The sequence below is a fragment of the Apiospora hydei genome (assembly GCF_038363865.1).
Source record: "Apiospora hydei strain CBS 114990 chromosome Unknown utg000006l_segment0_segment0, whole genome shotgun sequence".
Taxonomy (NCBI): Eukaryota; Fungi; Ascomycota; class Sordariomycetes; order Amphisphaeriales; family Apiosporaceae; genus Apiospora; species Apiospora hydei.
Window position 1 is genome coordinate 3054812 of NW_027117365.1, and position 18339 is coordinate 3073150.

General features: G+C 53.3%; 7 protein-coding genes across 7 annotated transcripts; 3 read left to right on the forward strand and 4 right to left on the reverse strand.

Moving 5' to 3' along the window:
* Positions 1-43: 43 nt before the first annotated feature.
* PG997_008167 (uncharacterized protein) lies at positions 44-1159 on the reverse strand (the record flags this gene model as incomplete). Its single annotated transcript, XM_066812482.1, has 4 exons — positions 44-308; positions 361-410; positions 458-686; positions 795-1159. The coding sequence occupies 4 exons, from the start codon at positions 1157-1159 to the stop codon at positions 44-46; spliced, it is 909 nt and encodes a 302-aa protein (XP_066667824.1).
* A 1181-nt stretch (positions 1160-2340) lies between these two features.
* Positions 2341-2973, forward strand: PG997_008168 (uncharacterized protein; the record flags this gene model as incomplete). Its single annotated transcript, XM_066812483.1, has 1 exon — positions 2341-2973. One exon carries the CDS (start codon positions 2341-2343, stop codon positions 2971-2973), a length of 633 nt encoding a protein of 210 aa, XP_066667825.1.
* A 473-nt stretch (positions 2974-3446) lies between these two features.
* Positions 3447-8539, reverse strand: PG997_008169 (uncharacterized protein; the record flags this gene model as incomplete). Its single annotated transcript, XM_066812484.1, has 9 exons — positions 3447-4624; positions 4687-4783; positions 4842-5587; positions 5656-5717; positions 5819-5915; positions 6077-6162; positions 6240-6433; positions 6527-7410; positions 7540-8539. The coding sequence occupies 9 exons, from the start codon at positions 8537-8539 to the stop codon at positions 3447-3449; spliced, it is 4344 nt and encodes a 1447-aa protein (XP_066667826.1).
* A 1141-nt stretch (positions 8540-9680) lies between these two features.
* On the reverse strand, positions 9681-10001 carry PG997_008170 (uncharacterized protein; the record flags this gene model as incomplete). Its single annotated transcript, XM_066812485.1, has 1 exon — positions 9681-10001. The coding sequence occupies one exon, from the start codon at positions 9999-10001 to the stop codon at positions 9681-9683; it is 321 nt and encodes a 106-aa protein (XP_066667827.1).
* Positions 10002-10505: 504 nt separating this feature from the next.
* Positions 10506-11177, forward strand: PG997_008171 (uncharacterized protein; the record flags this gene model as incomplete). Its single annotated transcript, XM_066812486.1, has 1 exon — positions 10506-11177. The coding sequence occupies one exon, from the start codon at positions 10506-10508 to the stop codon at positions 11175-11177; it is 672 nt and encodes a 223-aa protein (XP_066667828.1).
* Positions 11178-13135: 1958 nt separating this feature from the next.
* PG997_008172 (uncharacterized protein) lies at positions 13136-14222 on the forward strand (the record flags this gene model as incomplete). The annotated part of the gene is made up of 3 exons (XM_066812487.1): positions 13136-13564; positions 13640-13894; positions 14010-14222. 3 exons carry the CDS (start codon positions 13136-13138, stop codon positions 14220-14222), a joined length of 897 nt encoding a protein of 298 aa, XP_066667829.1.
* A 1432-nt stretch (positions 14223-15654) lies between these two features.
* PG997_008173 (uncharacterized protein) lies at positions 15655-17069 on the reverse strand (the record flags this gene model as incomplete). Its single annotated transcript, XM_066812488.1, has 2 exons — positions 15655-16789; positions 16921-17069. 2 exons carry the CDS (start codon positions 17067-17069, stop codon positions 15655-15657), a joined length of 1284 nt encoding a protein of 427 aa, XP_066667830.1.
* Between the last annotated feature and the right edge of the window lie 1270 nt (positions 17070-18339).

Genomic DNA, 18339 nt, shown 5'->3' on the forward strand with positions numbered 1-18339 from the left:
CTTTCCCCCTATTTTAATCGTCCCAACAAACCATAGCCCAGTTCTAGGTCGTGGCTCTCGGTCCCACCCCTTCGAGCTCATACGTGGTATTTGGAGCTTCGTATACCATTTGCGGCGCGGCCTCCACCTCAGAGACATATTTAGGAGCCGGGCTTGGATAATAACTATCTGGTATCTGGGGTGCAGGCTGTATTTGCTTCTGCCGTCGTCGTCTCCTGAGCATCATGAAAAGTGCACCAACGACGGCAAGAAGCAGAGCGACCGCACCCACGGCGATACCTGCTGCTGCCCCAGCTGACAGCCCGCCACTATTAGATGCACTCGCTGTGTCCGTGTTCGAAGCCATGTTCGGGTTATTACTAGATGCTTTTGTTGGTCCGGCTGTGGAAGTCTGCTTTGTCGCGGTTAGTCTAATGGTCATTCCTTTGTTGTTGCCAAGTGCAGAATGGCATCTTACCTTTTCGAAACTCCCTGGAGTGATGAGGTCGCTGGACTGGAAACGGACTTGTATACTAAATGCGTTTACTCCGCCCTGAAACCCGAGACTCTTTGACGCCACCGTCTTACCGTCTTGGACATCGAGCATCGTCCATGTCGTCGTCAGGTCGGAATTGATAGGGATCGTGCATCCCAACGTGGTCTCCCACTGGTAGAAATTGGTGGACTGGCATATGAAGTCGAACTGTCTGTGTCTCACAAATCAGAACTGCATCTGTGTCGATTTATGATGCCCAAGTATGTCCATTCCTGAGGTGGAGGAAAGGGAACGACATCGTAAAAGCTTATTCACTCACGTTGGGCAGCAGGTGTATATGGTCTCCGACTCCCCATTTGTGCTGGTACACGCGGGCGTGAAGCCGAACGGGCACGATGCAGCGGGGTAATAGTAGTGCGAGCGAACGCCCGCGTAGGCGCTCGGGTAGCACAAAGCCGCCTCGGGCGGGCCCTGGAGGAGATAGTAGCCCGGGTACGTGTTGATCTTGTAGACTTGGTCGAGCTCGTCGGCGCAGGTGGACGGCAGCGTCGGCGCTGCCGTCAACGGCCCGAGATTCTGTCCGGCGACCATGGTAAATCGAACGACTGTGTTCTTATTGAGTTGGGAGATGTGTCGAGAAATTTCAAAGGGGTGCCAGACGAACAACGAACCCAGCCAGCTCATGGCGTTGGCTGTTTATCCAAATTACCAGTGTCGACAACCCCCTTTCTGTGTAATGCGACGCTGCAGCAGCGAACCGTTTTGATTCAGGTATCACAGTGGAGCCGACTCAGGCAAGGGGGTATCTACGCCCACCAATAACGAGCACAGAACCGTTGGAGCCCCTTGTTACCAACCGCATCGTTGCCCATTCGCCATTCATTCGCGCTCTGTGTTCATCCGCGTCTCGATTTCGCTTCATCACGCAAGGAGTTAAGACCCCAGTGACGCACACACGCGATCATGACAGCGCATTTGCTGCATCGCCTGCCATCCCTTGGGTCTAGCCTACGAAAACTCGGGCCGTATCAAGACGGTGTGGGAAATAACTACCTACCCTCCCAACCGCCACTACCTGGACCCCGGACCCCGTTGCTAAGCGCCCAAGACGACCCGAGCTGACACCACAGGCAACGGTTCGTATTTACCCCTGACCGTAGTTGGATGACAAATAGCCGGGGTGCGAAAGTAGGGGGCTGTCAGTTGTTAGCAAACATATTACTTGGCGCGTAGCGAGCCTGTCTCGTGGCCACGCTGCTTCCATATCTCTTTGAACTTCGGTTCTTTTGGACCCCAGGCAACAGGACCCGATGCGGAATACGGATATGCCCCCATTCTCAAGGGGCAGCACGTTTTCCAAGCCCTGACTGAGCGGTTGGGTCGGTCAGTTGGTTGACCACCCAATCTCCTACCCGGCATACGTTGTTAATGAGGTGTTGAATCCTCCTTCTCATATCAACTCCTTTTCTAGACTCGGTTTCTTCTCGCCAGTCACACAACACACAATGGTCTGGCGTCGGGGACTTCGCCCTGGTTGCTTGATACTCAGTATTATTCTATTTTTCACATTGGCCTATTTATGTGTCGTTTCTCCCAAGTTAACGCTAGCTGGTATTCTTGATGTTCGTAATAAACCCTCTCCTGGCTCCTATCCTGCTTTGGTGGTTTTCACCTCTCTCACATGATGAAACTTACATGGTTCCTAATGAATTTGACAGACTGTCTCATATTCTCGTAAAGAAGAGTTGAATAATACAGCCACCTACCATGCTCCTGTCACACCCGAACCCATGGTGCCGAGCAGCCCGCGACTGGCAATAATTATCGAAAGTGACGTCTCGGCATCACCGAACTTGGTCCCCATCATGTTGCACTTTGCTACTGTCCTGGGACCCGCGTGGTCGCTCGTGCTGTTCACCCTGGAGGAGCACTGGAAGATGCCATACTCGCCCGCCTTCGTGCGAGCAGTCCAGCGGGGCCAGATCGAGATCCGCTACCTCCCGCCCGCGACCCAGCTGACGAGCAGCCGCGACGTCTTGGACTTCCTCACCCGGCCGTGGATATGGGAGCAGGTCGAGTCGGCGCACCGCGTCCTCATGTTCCAGCTCGACAGCATCCTCTGCTCCAAGTCCATGTACACCGTCGAGGCCTTCTTCGAGTACGACTTCGTCGGCGCGCCGATCGACCCCAAGTACGGAGCGGGCTATAACGGAGGACTATCGCTTCGGAACCCGAAACTGTTCGCGAGTATCACGAGGGAGGCGGACTTCGGGCAAAGCGGCCAGGAGTTTGAGGATCAGTGGTTCTACGCCGAGGCCCTGGAGCGAGGGCCGGTGCTACCGACGCAGCTTGCGGCCCGGGAGTTCGCGGTCGAGACCATCTATCAGGAAAGGGCGCTTGGGTACCATCAGCCGGAGCGCTGGCAGCATGATAAGATGGAAGAGATCAGGGAGTGGGGTCCGGAAGTTGGTATGTTGGTTGGTCGTCGTGCAGTATGATTTATAGGGTGCTATACAAAGTGGCAATGTGTACAATCACGTGATATGACTTGCAGTAGTCCAAGGGGTCAATTCAGAAACAACAGCAACCGAAATACATTTCTTTGCCTCTTGTCAATTATCCTCGGAATACAGATGGCGCTTGTGGGTCTTTCTTACGGTCATGATAATTCAAGCAACGCAAGATCAACAGAGCCCCTCATGAGGATTATAGGTACATGATAAACGGCTATTTTGTATATTAACGGGCTATATTAATTATAAACATCAATATTACATCGTCTCTCTATATCGTTTCCTCTCGTAATTGCCAATGTCATAATACCTAGATCTGGTCTCCCGGGCCCCCTTTTGATCAAAAGATCGAGTATACTAAGAGTTGAGAGTTGAAACCCGCACTTGTTTTGAAATGTCAAACATCGTGGCCTGGAGGTGGACTGGCGTCGGTTATAGCCAATATAGCCGAGTAGACCTCATGAGCCGCTCGTCCCTTTGGTGTAATTCGAACTGTAGTCGTAGCCTGGCGCCTGCTTTTTGTACCACAGATCAACCTTGAGCAGAACGAAGCCAGGGTCACCGGCCGCTAGCGCCCGGGGCCAGCACGGGTTGTCGCACAGGCCGTAGTCGGGCGGTGGGGCCTGGCCGGGACTGTGCTCAAAGCGGGAGATGGAGAACTCGGGCGTCGTGTCGACGTCGACCTCGGCCGTGAACTGGACCAGGTCCTGGTTGTTGACGCTGCGCGTGCGCTTCGACGGTGGTGCCCCCTCGACCTTGCGCTTCATCTGGGCGCCCGAGAGTCCCTCCACCGACGCCATGCACACGCCGCGGAACATGCTGCCAGCGCCCATGTTCTCGCCCGCCGGCACGAAGCGGATCATCTGCCCCTGGTCAGTCTTGCCGCCGTTCTGGTAGATCGGGCTGCTTTCGTCGAGCACCGCCGCCGGCGGGTATTCGTCGGCCTGACACCCTCGCAGGTCGATGCGGGACCCCTTGACTAGGTCGTTGGTGCGCTTCCGCCAGTCCTGGTTGTGCTCGTTGTACCACGTCGCGACGGCGGGCCGTTTGTGCGCAGCCGACGTGGTGCCGGCCCCGGGTGGGCATGTCAGCGTCTTCCACTGTGGGTGCACGTCGAGCACCGAGCTGTAGTGGTAGCAGGGCTGCGGCCATTTCCGCGAGCACGTCCTTTCCACGCCGTAGGTGGCTTGTCCATAATTGATGGACCCAATGATGTAGTCCGTCTTCTTCGTCTGTTGATTCGTGTCGCAATACTGCTCTCGTACCGTGTTTTTGACTTGGCCAAGCACATACTGTTCCTTACCCCGTGGGATCTTGCACTTCCTTTTCTTGGTGACACCGTTGCCGCTGCCTTTGCCTTTGCCATTGGCGCCGCCGCCTGTTCCGGCTTTGGGCTTGGATCGATCCGTAGGGTTAGCATCTTCACCCTTCTTGCCGCTTCCGCACTTGAATTTTGGCTGTTTGAAGCTTGATACGCCATCCGCTACCGAACTGAGGGTATCGAAAACCTTCTTGATCTCAACCGGGACAAGGTCGGTGCCGCCACAGGGACTCAGCCACCATGAGAAAGCATCCTCTGGCTTTTCTTCCTCGGGATAGGCGTATGATGCTACTTGAGCCGCCACAGTCACCATATCTGCATTTCTATTGTCAGCGCAAGCTTGGATCATCCAGCCACGGGCCAAAGGTACGACATACCCAGTCCAGCATCCAGGGCTTTCCCTACACCAGGGATAAACTGCAACCCGACGTCTAGAACGAGCTTGAAAGCAGACATCACCATATAACAGCCGACCTGCCATTCCTGTCAGCACTCTATCAATATTGTCGCGGATGTGGCTGGGACCACATACCTGGGCAATGATGGGCATCGCATCGATGACCAACTCAGCGATCTCATTAACAAGCCAATTGTCGCAAGAACACTTCCCCGGGACGAAACGTACAGTCTTGCCAGGATCACTGATCCATGGTAGCTCTTTGTCTACCGGGAAGTTACCCACGAACCCATAGTTTATTTTGGCGACCTCGTCGTACTTGATGTTGCAAGCCCTCCGACACGTGTTCATAGTCGCATCACGATACTTCGCATCATCGTAGATGAAGCAGTTCTGTCGGTTGGACATCTTGTTCTCGTCGTACCCGTTTCCGGCCTCCCCGTCATTCTCCGTGACGTCCTCCCATTCGTCCACGGGGGGCCGTCCGCAGGTGGCGTCGGGACAGAAGCCGCGCGCGCAGGCGAACTTACAGAGGTGGTTGAGATCGACGTTTAGCTCGTCCCAGGCAATGAACTCCCCCGAGTCCACCTCGGCCGGGAGCTCCGCCAGGGTACCCCTCTCTAGGCAAACGCAGAGGGATTCAGGACAGTAGCCCAAGGCGCAGGAAACGTCGCATAGCTCTCCGGCATTAAGATCTGTAGCCTCGCCGACAATGCATCCGCCTTCTTCCGTTACAGGACGCTCGGGCTTGACACCCATATTTTCACGGCCGAAGGCCTGCAGATCAACTGCCCAATCGATGCTACCGGCAAAGTTCAAGCCTTCCCAGTCGGAACGTCGCGTTTCCTTGGTTACTGGAGTCATGTAACTGATAAAGTCACCTAGTCCGGGGAAGGCAGGTAAGCTAAAATCTCAGAGGATGGCTGTTAAGTCGGTGAGTGTAACGAACCTTGGTAGAGCAACACATCCGTGTTCGAGTCGCTGTCGTGCAGCTGGCGACCGCCGCCCGACCTGAGGATTTCGTTTATTTCCGCATTGGAAATGTAGCCCCTGTGTTCGTGTATCTCCCCGGCTTCGCATCAGATTGCGTCCGAGAGCCGGTAAATTCGCACATGGGGCCCCAACAGTTGTCCTTGGCCATATGAAATGAGCGCCCGTAACTCGACTCTCCCACGTATATCTTGTTGTTTGGGACCTCAGCCTTTGTAACTGTTGTGGCAATTCTTAGCCTGAGCCTTGTCCAACGAAGCATCCTTTCGAAGGGGTTGCTCTACTTACTGATTGAAAGGGTGTTGCGCGTCTCGGTAAGATTTACTTGGTGATGCCAGGAGTTAGCGACCTGCCATTCTATACATAGGCTCATGCCTTACCGTGACTCCTGATACACTTGCCGGATTCGCAAGAGTCGAAGGCATTGGGGTTTCCGTAGTCCCATTGCCCATGTAAGTCGTACGTCCTGTCAAACCGGGTTAGGTATGCCCGCCAACCAACCCGGCCAATGGCCGACCAGGGACGTTCGAGGTATAAACTCACATGTACACAATGTAGTCGATTACTGCTGCGATCCGATCTATGGGAAACGCCTTCAGGTACCAGTAAGATGCTGGAGCTGCAATCGACACCGACTTGGTGGGAAGTCGGTTCTTCAAACTCGTCAAGAAGCGGAGGTAGGCCACGCCATCGCCTTGTTGGCCTATTGGAACACCGCCTACCTCAATATCAGGTGCCTGGTCTCAGCAACAGAAGTCAGCAAAGTGTATCATGTATGGGAGGTTTTCTTTGGGAGGGAAACGATCGCGTGCGGGCTAGATGAGACTTACGCCTGGATATTCCCAATCGATGTCCACTCCATCGAGACCCTCGTCGTCAAGAAATCGAGCTATGTTCTCAGCAAACGTCTCGCGGTTGGCAATAATAGCTGATCGGATAATGTTGTATGTTGCTGCTTCCGTCGAGTAGGCCCAGCCGCCAAAGGAAACCACGCGTTTAACTCCCTTTAGGCCCTTGAAGCCTTCCCACTGATTGTCAGTATCCTTGATGACGGGCTTGAAAGTGGTGGCATCTATTTCGATAAACCCCCAGTGGATGATGGTATACGTGCCATCCGTGTTTGAATTCCCCGAGTCGAGCCACAGGCAGTCTCGTTGGCGGTTCCAAGACTCGTAGTAGCCGATGCGGCCAAACGCTGCTGGAGGTCCAGAATTCTGCTTGATTTCGTTACCGCAATTAGAGACGCAGGTATTCTGGAATCCGGGTAATTTAGCCCCCGGGCCTGAGTTAGGAGGCGCGTGGATGTCGCAGTGCGCGGCAAAGGGGCCGCAGAAACCCCAGTTGCTGCAACACGCCTTCAGGGGACATGGGTTCAGCTCAGCCATCGGTGTGGATTGGTCAGACCATTTTGTGCCCGGAACCAAGGGACCACACTGGGCACCTTCTTGTGGGGGTGGCAGAGGAGCTCTCCCTTTGCTGAGGCACATGTTGTATCCGAGGAGCATCTGTTTGCACTCGGTCCAGGCCCAAGTGTTGTTCTGGTTGAAGTTTTCGATGTCTTCAACCGTAATGCCATGCTTCTGTGCCAGGGAAGCACACGTGTCGCCGTTCTCGATGAGATGTACGGCGCATGTGCCATCTTCCCCTGGCTGCGGGGAGTCAGGCTTTGTCGGAGTGTAGGGTTCGCCCGCTGAGCAGCAGACGTAATCGCCGGCTGTTAAAGCAGAGCAAAGGTCCGATCGAGGATTGAATTTGACAAAGTCAGCGCCGCGGATGCCGCACTTGGCAGCAAGGGAAGCGCAGCCATCGCCCGCCTCAACTCACTTGTAGCTGCATGTGGCACGCTTATGAGACTTTCCTCGCCTCAGGGCGGTCAAGGGCCGGTCTCCCTTGTTGGAATCTGCCGAAAGGGTGTCATTGATACTGGCGGTACCATTTGACGCGAAAGTAGCTTGCGTGATGGAGTGGATCTTTATGTCCAGTGTTTCTGCCGAGGAATCATGAGTTCCGGCCCCAGCACAGTCGCCCTGACTCCAGTCCGCAGCAATTCTCTGGACGGCCGCGAGATCGCCTGTAGTGTCGATGGCGACACCAAAGATGGACTCAGGCTTCGTCCCATTTCCGCAGATCTGTGCAACGGTGCGGTCGGCCATGGGGCCACGGGCTTGCAGTTGTGTAGCCACGGCCTCGAGGGCTGACGATACGGTGGGTTTCCCGAGTCCAGCGCCGATGTAGACGCTTGCAACTGTTTTCTTGAAGTAGGCAAACAGGAAACTCTCGTCACAGTTGTCTTTGGCCTCGAAGAACTCCCGTATCCCACTCAGAAGCTTGGAGGTTTCATTTCGTGGCGCCCCAGCACTACTGCCGCTCGCTGTAAAGATCAACGACCCATCAGACTCCTTTCCATCAATGTAGCACGCTGGAGCCGTGCGGAGACTAGGGTTGAAAAGGTCTGATGAGGTTTTGGGGTTATCATGGGAGTCGGATAGTGTAGTGCTCATGTTCCTATACCCAGCAGCCCCATCAACGGTGAGGGTGCAGCTGCGGATGAGAACAGTGGTCTCGGAGCTTTCCAGGGGATGGGAGGCCGAGAGTTGGAGTAGCATAGGTTGACCACAGCGTTGCAGACGCTTGACCGAGACATAAGGTGTCCATCCATGAGCGTTTGTGTAGTCCACACATGGCAACGGACAGTCATACTGATCCGGGACGTACGTGTTTATATCCTCCACAGGTGAAGGATCGTTTTCGCTGATGGGCTCAACCACTCTGGTCCCGTTGAGGTCAACAGCGGAGCTGGCTATGCTGGCCCAAAGCAGGATGATAACTTGAATAGACCTCATGAAGGGCAAAATGGAAAGACTAAGGCCACTATGTGTAGTTTCAATGAGCTATGAAAAGAGCGGATGGGATGCAAGGCGGATTAAGAAGCCTGGGTAAAACGCAACAGCGATGCGTCTGGTCATGGTCTGATTATCACTCAGAACAGCCCTGAATCCACTGCTTGTCGGGCCAACCCTATAAATGCTAGCTATCCAACGTTACCCGACGCTCTTCTCATGACTGTTAAAAAAAGACTTGCTGTTTCTCCAACATGACATTCACGCGGACATAACGCCCCTGGCCAAATGTATCTTCCAGTAGTGTGCTTGTGGAGACATTGACAGTACTGCAGTGTGCTTTCCGACGCACATTGATGACATTCTCACATGCCTCAGTTCTTTACCCGTGCTACGCCTTGTTACTCCATGCTAGTACGTTGTCAGGTTGAGGGTGGCATCATATATCACATATGCAGGCGCGGAATTCCGGTTAGCTATCACCTGCTTCTTTCTGCAACGGGTCGGCACGGTGGTACAACACGACTCCTAAGTTGCCGGGCATAATATGAAAGTACAATTCGCCAAGACGTTACCTCTCGCGTATCAGTATTATCCTGCGGTACAATACATGTAGCCCATTAGCGGCCCTGGAGCATCTTCCCTGCCCTCTCTCACTTCGGACCTAATTATCGGGGTAATTGGCCTCGATCGCCTCACGCACAGCTCTCAAGCAGTCCTCCTTTCTGTATGCGGCCAGGTTTGGCCACCCGTGCTCATGGTAGATCTGTCGGAGCATCGGGATCAACCCTTGAGGATGGAAGTTCTCAATGTCCTCCAAGACCTCCCTGTTGCTCACGGGAATGAAGTGAAGTTCAAGATAGAGGCCCTTCAGAACCTCGAAGAAGTCGGTGATTTCCCATGCTTCGCTCTCTGCCCGCCATTTGGCTTCTTCTTCGGGGGCCCAGTCGTAAGGGGTCGTCGGTAATGGGCTCCCGGATGTGAGTCTCCTTGTTACGGAAGGGGTAGCTATCCCAGTGGATGATACCAAGTTCTGTATCGACAACCATGATAGAAGCATCCCTGTGACTGCATGTGAGGCCGACAACGTGGGGAGGGGCAATCTCGTAAAAGGCATAACCCTCGGTGATGATTCTGCATGACTCTACATTCGCTTGCGGGGTATATAGGTGAAGATGTCGTCCCAATCGGCAAAGGGGCATTCAGGCGTGGCTTGGATACCATCTTCGATGCCCCCTGTATTGCGAATGTAGGGGAGGTGTGCGAGCAGCGAAACGACCTTGTCGGTTTTCCCAAACCGGGCAAGAACCTCTGGGTCAGCCTGAGCAATGGAGGGCCAGCCGCCCTTGGGCGGGTAGATAACTTCCGATTCGTCGAGGTACATCTTGGTCAGAAACTCATAGTAAGCACCGACGGCAGCGACGCACTCTGCCTCGGAGTAGGACACGTCCTCGAGTTCAGGCATTCTTAGCGCTTGGCTGATAGGGCAAAAGGGAGGCAGGATTAACAAGTGGTCTGGATCGAGAGTAAAGATGATTGTGTTGGGGAATTTCAGAGCTGCCGCATACACTTTATGTATCATAGCGCAGGGATGCTGTGCAGGAAATATAACGGTGTTACAATGAAGGGAGTAACACCCGTCTTGGCAGACAGTTCTATTTGGAGAGCTCCTCTTTGCCGCTTTCTTTCATGTGAGATGCATCAATATGCAATTATCAGGACCAACCCGTGTGCCCCTGAATATCTGCAAAACCAACAGGTAACAGCCAAAGAGTCCCATCTCGAACCTTCCATCTACACTTCTTATTTTTCCAATTTGCTGACTCCGTGTTTGGTGAACAGCCTTTTCCAACTAGTCAGTCTTTATCCCACTGTCACAATGATGCGTCTCCTTTTTCATGGGCTTCTGGCCTTACCCACTCTCCCCCATGCATTGGCACGACTCACACCAAGCATCCCAACCGCCACGATGCTGTCACCCACGGCTGGTACAGGAGTCCTCCAAGCTAGAGCAGAGGTCACCACTGCCACCGAGGAGCCGATGCCGACTAGCACAGCGGACCCATGGCAGTGTGCACTTGCAAACGTCACAAAGTATTTCGATGTCATCACGCCCACCGGTGCCTTTTCCACTGCCTTGGTGTCGTACGGATCAGTCTTGCTTGCGCCCTGCGTTGCCACGGCCACGGGACTGGATGAACTGGACTGCACCGTCAGCAACGGCGAGGACTGGTGCGGTTTCAGCACCACGGCACCACCGGCCATGGCCAGCAGCTATGTGTCATACGCAAGCGCAGCGGCCGACTTTTGGAGATCCAACAGCGCGTCTATCTCGAGCATATCCTCAGACTGCCCCAACTGGTGGGGAAGACCTGATGTCAACCAGCACGTGTGGCTGTCTCAATTCATCACCCACGCTGGGTGCTATATCGCCGCCCACCCGTCAACGTCGATCGATTCTCCATCTTCAACACAATCTGGGTTTTCTTCCGTTACCAGTTCGGGCACTGAGAGATCTTCGACCGCAGATTCCACACTTCCGGGGGCAACCGCTGCCGCTGATCCGGAAGCCGCCACCTCTGGGGCTGCCAGTCTCGGCTCACCCCTTCTCCGTCGTGTATCTCAGGTTTTGGCCTGGTAGAACTTTGAGTCATATCTGTAACTTGGTTATCTGGTGTACTAGTCCATCTGGCTGTATAATATTCTTCTGGGGCATACAACATGTATTAGCTTCATTTCTATATAGTTCCTAATTACCCTAAACCCTACAAACTAATATCAAGTATCTTGTGCCTGTATGTTGCCGTCAATTAGGTGAATATGAGTCCTCAGAATTGTTTTTCTTGTCGTACTTACCACGTCCATAAGACCAACGGGACTGTAGTCACAATAGCTTGGCCGGATGGAACACGGAACAAGGGATACGGCTAGGGAAGAGCTCGCATAGTTACATACATGCGCTTATGCATCATATGCTGTCTAGAGGGTAGCTCACGGGTGATGATTCCAAATTTCGCTTAGCAGCGCGGCAGGCCAGACGGCCCGTCAGGGAGGCCGGGCAAGTTATGATGCATCGGGTTGCAAGCGGATGCCACCCTTGTCACCAATAAGGCTACGTCGATAGTAGAAACAAATCGGGAAATAGAGCATGCTGCCCCATGCCCCGTCGGTCATCGAGGCTCATTTGAATTGAAATGATCATTTTGGTCGTACTCACTAACGTGCAATGGAGTGTTCGACTCAAGTTGAGCACTTGGCGCATAGTACTTATAAGTCGCATGGTTAGTCAATACCTAATTGCCTGCCAAAATGTCATATACGCTGTGTGGTATCCGGAGGAAGTTGGGGGCTAGGCCTGGGCCCGACGGCTAATTGACCCCTGAGATACCGCAGGTGCCAAGCTGGTCAATGGCCCCAACTTGACCCGCCAAGGAGGTTTTGCCGCTGAATGGGTTGCAGTGGCGCCACGCTTCAGCGGCATCACCCGTAACTGGCCGCCATTGGCGCTGCTAGATAGGGACAGAGCAGCAGGACAGCACGAGTTCCGACATCCTTGCCGGCCATGGGGTATGACCGGACCGACTCCAACATATTTAGATAGAGCCCCGACCCGTAAAAACTCTACGATGCGGTCGGAACTGGCTCATGCATGTCCTGCAATGTAATTTTTTCCAGAACTGGTAGGTGTCAACCTAGGCTTAAACAGGGCAACACGGCGGCTGGGGTAGTTTATGCACCAGTCCAATTCCCCCGGGGCATGTCTTTTGAAGGTACCGTTTGTAGCTTCGGTCCTATCGCTTTGGAAAAGCATCTACATATCACATCACTCCACGCAGCTATTCGGATATTAGATTCCTAGTTAGGTTTCCCGTTGCCTTGAGCTCACATCCATCAAGAATATGGCACTTTGGGCACTGCAGGCAGGCAGTGTTCCGTAGAACACTTCTAACGATGTAATTAGGTGTCCATCACAGAGCATATAATGCGGAGGAATCTGTGAGTCGTGACTTCAGGTACACACATACGCAGCACGTTGGGACTTGGGTCTACACAGCCAACGCTTTTTGCCAAAGAGGATCATCATGACTTCGGTTCGGACCGCCCCCCCTTTTACTGTCTGTAGCCCGCATATTGGGTGTTATCTCAGCTGCAGCAATCCATGTTACCCGTGACGGTTCGTCCCCTAGCTTACCATATGACCCCAATACCACCACCTACTGTTCTTGGTGGGTTGACTTGACGGCGTCTGTGGCATGCCCTACGCTTTGGAGGACAATCTAATCGACCTGGACACCTTCAGAAGATGGGTAAGGTCCCCCTTTTCGTGGTTCTTACAGCAGGTCCCCAGTTGACATTTTCTTTCAGAACCCATCCATTACGGCTGATTGTGGGAACCTTGAGTCTGGTCACTCATACTGTGTTGAAGCCTTCTTCGAGCCTGAGGTGCCAGGATCACCAACTACGACTGTCACTAGCAGCACTCGGTCGCCTACCACCACTTCTTCACCGCCGTCAACGACAAGGCCCCCGAATGGCATTGAAACTCGTGCGTGTTTCCTGCGTCGCTTTGGGCCCTCCACCCCTTCTCTCCAAGCACTAATGAGAACCTGTGACACAGCCTCTCCGACCCAGCCGAACATTGTTGACAATTGTAACGCCTTCTACCTAGTTAAGGCCGGTGACAGCTGCGCCACCATCGCCAGTTCACATGATATTACGCTCGCTCAGTTCTTTGCCTACAATCCCGCGGCCGGGTCGACATGCAGCGGTCTCTGGGCCAATGCGTATGCGTGCGTGTCCATCATTGGCATGACGCCGCCGCCGCCGACAACCACCCAACCTGACAATGGCGTGACTACCCCGGTTCCGACACAGTCTGGCATGGTCTCCGACTGCAACAAGTTCCATTTGGTTGAGAACGGGCAGACCTGTTCTACCATTGCCTCCCTTTACTCCATTAGCTTTGCCCAGTTCGTACAGTGGAACCCGGCCGCCAAATCGGACTGCTCCGGACTCTGGAGCTCGACTGTGAGTCCATCAATTCTAGCTAATACGCACCTGACATCATAAGTGTATAAGCACCTCTTATTGACCTTCTGACAGTATGCGTGTGTTGGCGTCCTCGGTGGCGGTGGCACTACGCCACCGCCGACCACTACCACAGCAGGCAACGGCAACGGCATCACAACGCCGACGCCGACACAGCCAGGCATGGTGGATAATTGCGATGAATTCTATCTGGTTAAGTCCGGTGACAGCTGCGCAGCGATTGCGTCCAGTTCAGGAATCTCCCTGGGGCAGTTCGTCGAATGGAACCCCAGCGTCGGTAGTGGATGCAACGGGCTTTGGCTCGATGCCGTACGTAACCTCTTCCCACTTTGTTGCAATATCCCTCCTCAACTCTCATGCTGACTTCATTTGGAATTAGTACGTTTGCATTTCCACTATTGGTCATAGTCCGACCCCCACCAAGCCAGGCAACGGCATCGCTACGCCGACCCCGATCCAGAGCGGCATGACGGAGAACTGCAACACCTTCCACTTCGTACAGTCTGGCGATACCTGTGCTTCCATCTCTTCGAAGTACAGTATCCCGTTATCGTCGTTCGTGTCGTGGAATCCAGCTGCTGGGTCCTCTTGCAACGGCATGTGGGCCAATACGTATGCATGTGTGGCGGTGTTGTGATTAGCGGACGGGTTTCTCGCTGTTGAAATGGAGTTCGCAACTCTGTGATAAACACACTGCCAATTGGGGACGAGTTGGCATATACCATTTGATGGACATCTCGAATGCGAGGAGGTCTTTTACTGATCATTGCTTAATCGCTAATATCGTTTGTCTCTGCCGCCACTTGTTAGACGGCCGTTTATGCCGGGTTGCCCGTTGAAGCTTTGCACCGTAGGAATATGAATACTTGATACCTATGTCATTAGCTCTACGATGTGTCACATTGCCTATGTGTACCCGAACTCGACTCATGAAGATTACACAGCGTCTACGAACTACGGAAACTGCTACTCAAACTTGCGTACCTACCCTCGTTTTCGTAGTAGCCGTCCGATGTATCGTTTCCTAAGAAGCAGCATTTTAATATTAAGACTAAGAGATACCATGAGACCACTTGCGTTTAGTTTAGCCATGGAAATAGTAGGAAGGAATACGAACATTCGCTTATCACTTTAGATAAAGAGGGATGTGTGCCGCATTATACCATCAAGATACTAAAACATCACACTGCAGCTTTGAGGGCTTTCCCTCGGTGGTTAGCCGATATTACTAGTACATTCAGCTTGATCCATATATAGCTATTGATCATGGATGGAAGACGATGCCTTGGATTCTCGGCATTGGCGTGTCGTGGGCTTTCAAGAAGGATCCCTGTGTTTCAGGGGCTGCCATAGAAGGTAGTAGTATAAAATTAAAACATGACTACAAAAGTCGAAGATTGCTCAACTAGAACTGCAAACCAATCGAACACTACACCAAAACCTCAACTACCGAGCACATCAAAAGCAAAATACTATCATCAGCTCAATCATTACGAAGAAAGCCACTGTAGCCGCCCGCCATTCATCCCGCCTATCCGCCATGGCGAACGTCATCAGAGATGTCATGAGGACAGCTTTCGACGACAATCCTATCTCTATCTTGTTCAACGTCATCCACTTTCAGATTCTAATCTCTGCTGTGACTGTCCTTTACGTCTTCCTTCTCGACCCGACGCCACTGTGGGGGTTCTTCGCGGGACTCATGTTCGCCAGTCTAGGAAACATGCTACATCTATGTTATGGAAATTGGGTTTTGGTCAAGAAGTGGCGGGCACAACAAAGATTAAATGGTCAAGTCATGGAGTTGGGAAACAGAGATATTGGCCCTGCGTAAACAACTTATGGCATTCCACCCATGGTTTATCGCGTCAGGTTGGCCGTCGATGCGGGCAGTGGAGGTTTCTGCAATTGGGCTTAATCCTCCTGTTTCAGGAGGCAAACTAATGGATATCTCGATTTATTGTCAGACCATGCATTCTATTTTCCAATTCCCCCAACTTCTGTCCTCAAAGATATTCAGTAGTCAGTTGCTTACAAATTCTTCCCGTCGATAGCAGCATCATCATACGTCACGTCCTGCAGCATAGCCGTATGACCCCCTCCATCAAACTGATGCAGGACTGTATCCGCCTCTGTCGCGCAAATTCCTCAAGTTCGGCCCAGGATTCGAACGATAGCAGCCGCTTCGAGTGCCGCAACCGCAGAGCAAAGGGTAGCTGCTTGCGCATCTCGTCGAGTCGCTTGGGATCGCCGCCGCACTCCTCCCAAATATCATCAAGGGCCACCTGCGACAGCGGGTGGTTGCTCCAGTCGATCCAGCCACCGCGGACATCGTCCCCGCCGTGGGCGCGGTACCACCACATGGATGTATAAATGGCCTGCAGCTTGGCCTCGGTCGAGACCGCGTCTACGAGCGCGTTGCAGTACAGCGCCAGCGCCACCATGACGCGCGACCGCGTCGGGTACAGGCTGCCGGGCACGACGTGGCGATCCACCGTGTCGAGCTCCGCACCCGTCATGGTCCGCACCGCCTCCTGGAGCTGCCGCGGCTCCTCGACCGACTCGAGCTTGGTCCAGAGGACCGCGAGAGGGTGCCGCTCGCCCAACTCGATGCGAGCGAGGGGCGCGGCGTAGCGTACAAAGGCGCGGGCGAGTTCGTCTCCGACACCGAGGAGGTCGAGGACAGCAATGAGGCTCAGGATGACCAGCGAAGGGTCTTGACGACATAGCAGTGTGCGGTACTCGTCGAAGATGCTGTGCAGGAGATCGAAACTGGCCGCTAGATGTTGTCGGCTCCGCAGCTTCGCGGCCGCGAACAGCAGTTTCTGGTACCAGCTTGCTACCGGCTGGGTATCAAATCCGAAATACTCTGGAGAAAAGTCCCAGACCCCTGTCTCGAAACACGTGTTTGTATAGGTCGTCACGGCTTGTAGTGCAGATTCTATCCCCGCCAAGTCGCCACGTAGATTTAGCGTCGTCGGAGAGAACTGGGTCGTGGATAACACAGCGGATCTCTTCCCCGGAGCGGACTTCTGCAAGCGAAAGGAGGACTGGTGGAGAAACTGCCGTACCCGATGTAGATCGAGGTCGCGATGGCGTGGAGTCAAGGTTCTTTTCACCGGAAGCTCCCCCTCAACTGTATGTGCGGACTTCATGTACTTTCGGATGCCCCACCGCTTTAGACGGTCTTTGTACATCTTTTCACTGGTGATGATTGGTCTCGTTAGCCCCAATGTACCGTACTTTTGCCCGCTGCAGGACATCAGACATGATGGATAGCATATTTAAGGGGGTAGCATTTCAAGCTTTTGCCAAATGCAAGACAGGACACTTACGTAGCATGGAAGTCGTACTCTTGAGCCATCCAATGCACAACTTCCTTCAAGGGCCGGTTTTCCTCGCTGTATAGACGAGTGATCACACCCCTATAGCCCTCCCAATCTCGATACAGGCCCGAATCGTCCGTCGTGTTAGTCATCCCCATATTGGTCTGTCCCGTTATGGCTGGTTCTTTTGGGAGGTCCTTTTCGGGGAAGCGTAAACTAGTAGTAGCTGGGATTGTACGACTCTTATTCCAGGTTTGCCCACATTATAGAAAATAGGGGAATAATAGACCCTCACTTCGCCGCGTGAGTCAAGTTGTCGATATGCAGCACATGGCCGGCATCTATTTGCATTGATTAGTGGGGCATTCATCGTCGAGGGTGGATATAGGGATTGCATGCCGTCTTTGGCAGCAGTGCTTGCTTGCTTACTTACTTCCTACTTAGGTAATCTGGCACTTGCATATGGCGGGCCCAGGGCTGCCTACATACTGCTCCTGAGGGGCCGAAAGTACTTGAATCGTTGTGATTCGATCGTTTGTTTCTGGTCAGAGGCTGATGTAATTGGGGCGAGTGTCTTTGGAAATGTCTCGGTATGTAGGAAAACAGGAAACCGCAGGCTTCCGATCCCGGCCCGGCATATGTTCTTCTTACGCCTTGCAGGGCGGGCGGGTTGGTAAGCAAATAAAGTAGCCTTAGCCTCGAAGACGTGCGCGTCGCCATGCATAGAAGAAGCTGAGCTGCTGATTGCATGCTTCTAGCGCTTCTTCTGTCATCGGAACGAAAGAGGGGCGGACCGTGGAGGACCAGCCAAGCTTCCTCTGTGGAGGTACCGCCAGATTGGTAGATACGCCGTATCGAATCCAAGTACATGTACTTTATGTAGGTAGGCAAGGTAAGGTACGTTCTGCCCAGGTCTTGCCAAGGGGATAAGAAACTCACGGCACGCGACAGCTTCACTCCATGGTCAAATGCTGCCGGGCGCAAGGGCACTCCGCCCCTTCTCCGATCGGCTATCGCGAAAGTCTGCTGACGACAGCTGGGGGAAGTCGAGGTGAATAATTGCGAGGGTAGGGATTGGCCAGGCCAAAAGCAAAGTCGGTCAGCCGTTGGTACCGTAATAGCCTATCTCGCCAACTACTGCAGTCGCGCTTTCGCTACTTCTCAGCTGCCGAGCTTTGCGGAAGCAATCTGATTGGCAGCTTCACCCAATGACAAATAAATGGAGTAGGCACATCCGAAAAACCACATGGCAGATGGATTAGATACAGCTTATTAACTATTAGCTAAGGTTGACTCTGCCACCACGAGCAGTCTAACGTAAGCACCATCTTCAGATGGCTGCATAGACATACGTAATCAGACACAACTCAAATCAATGATCGGAAGACCAATTAAGGCAGGAATAACAGTCACTGGAGGAGTCAAGAC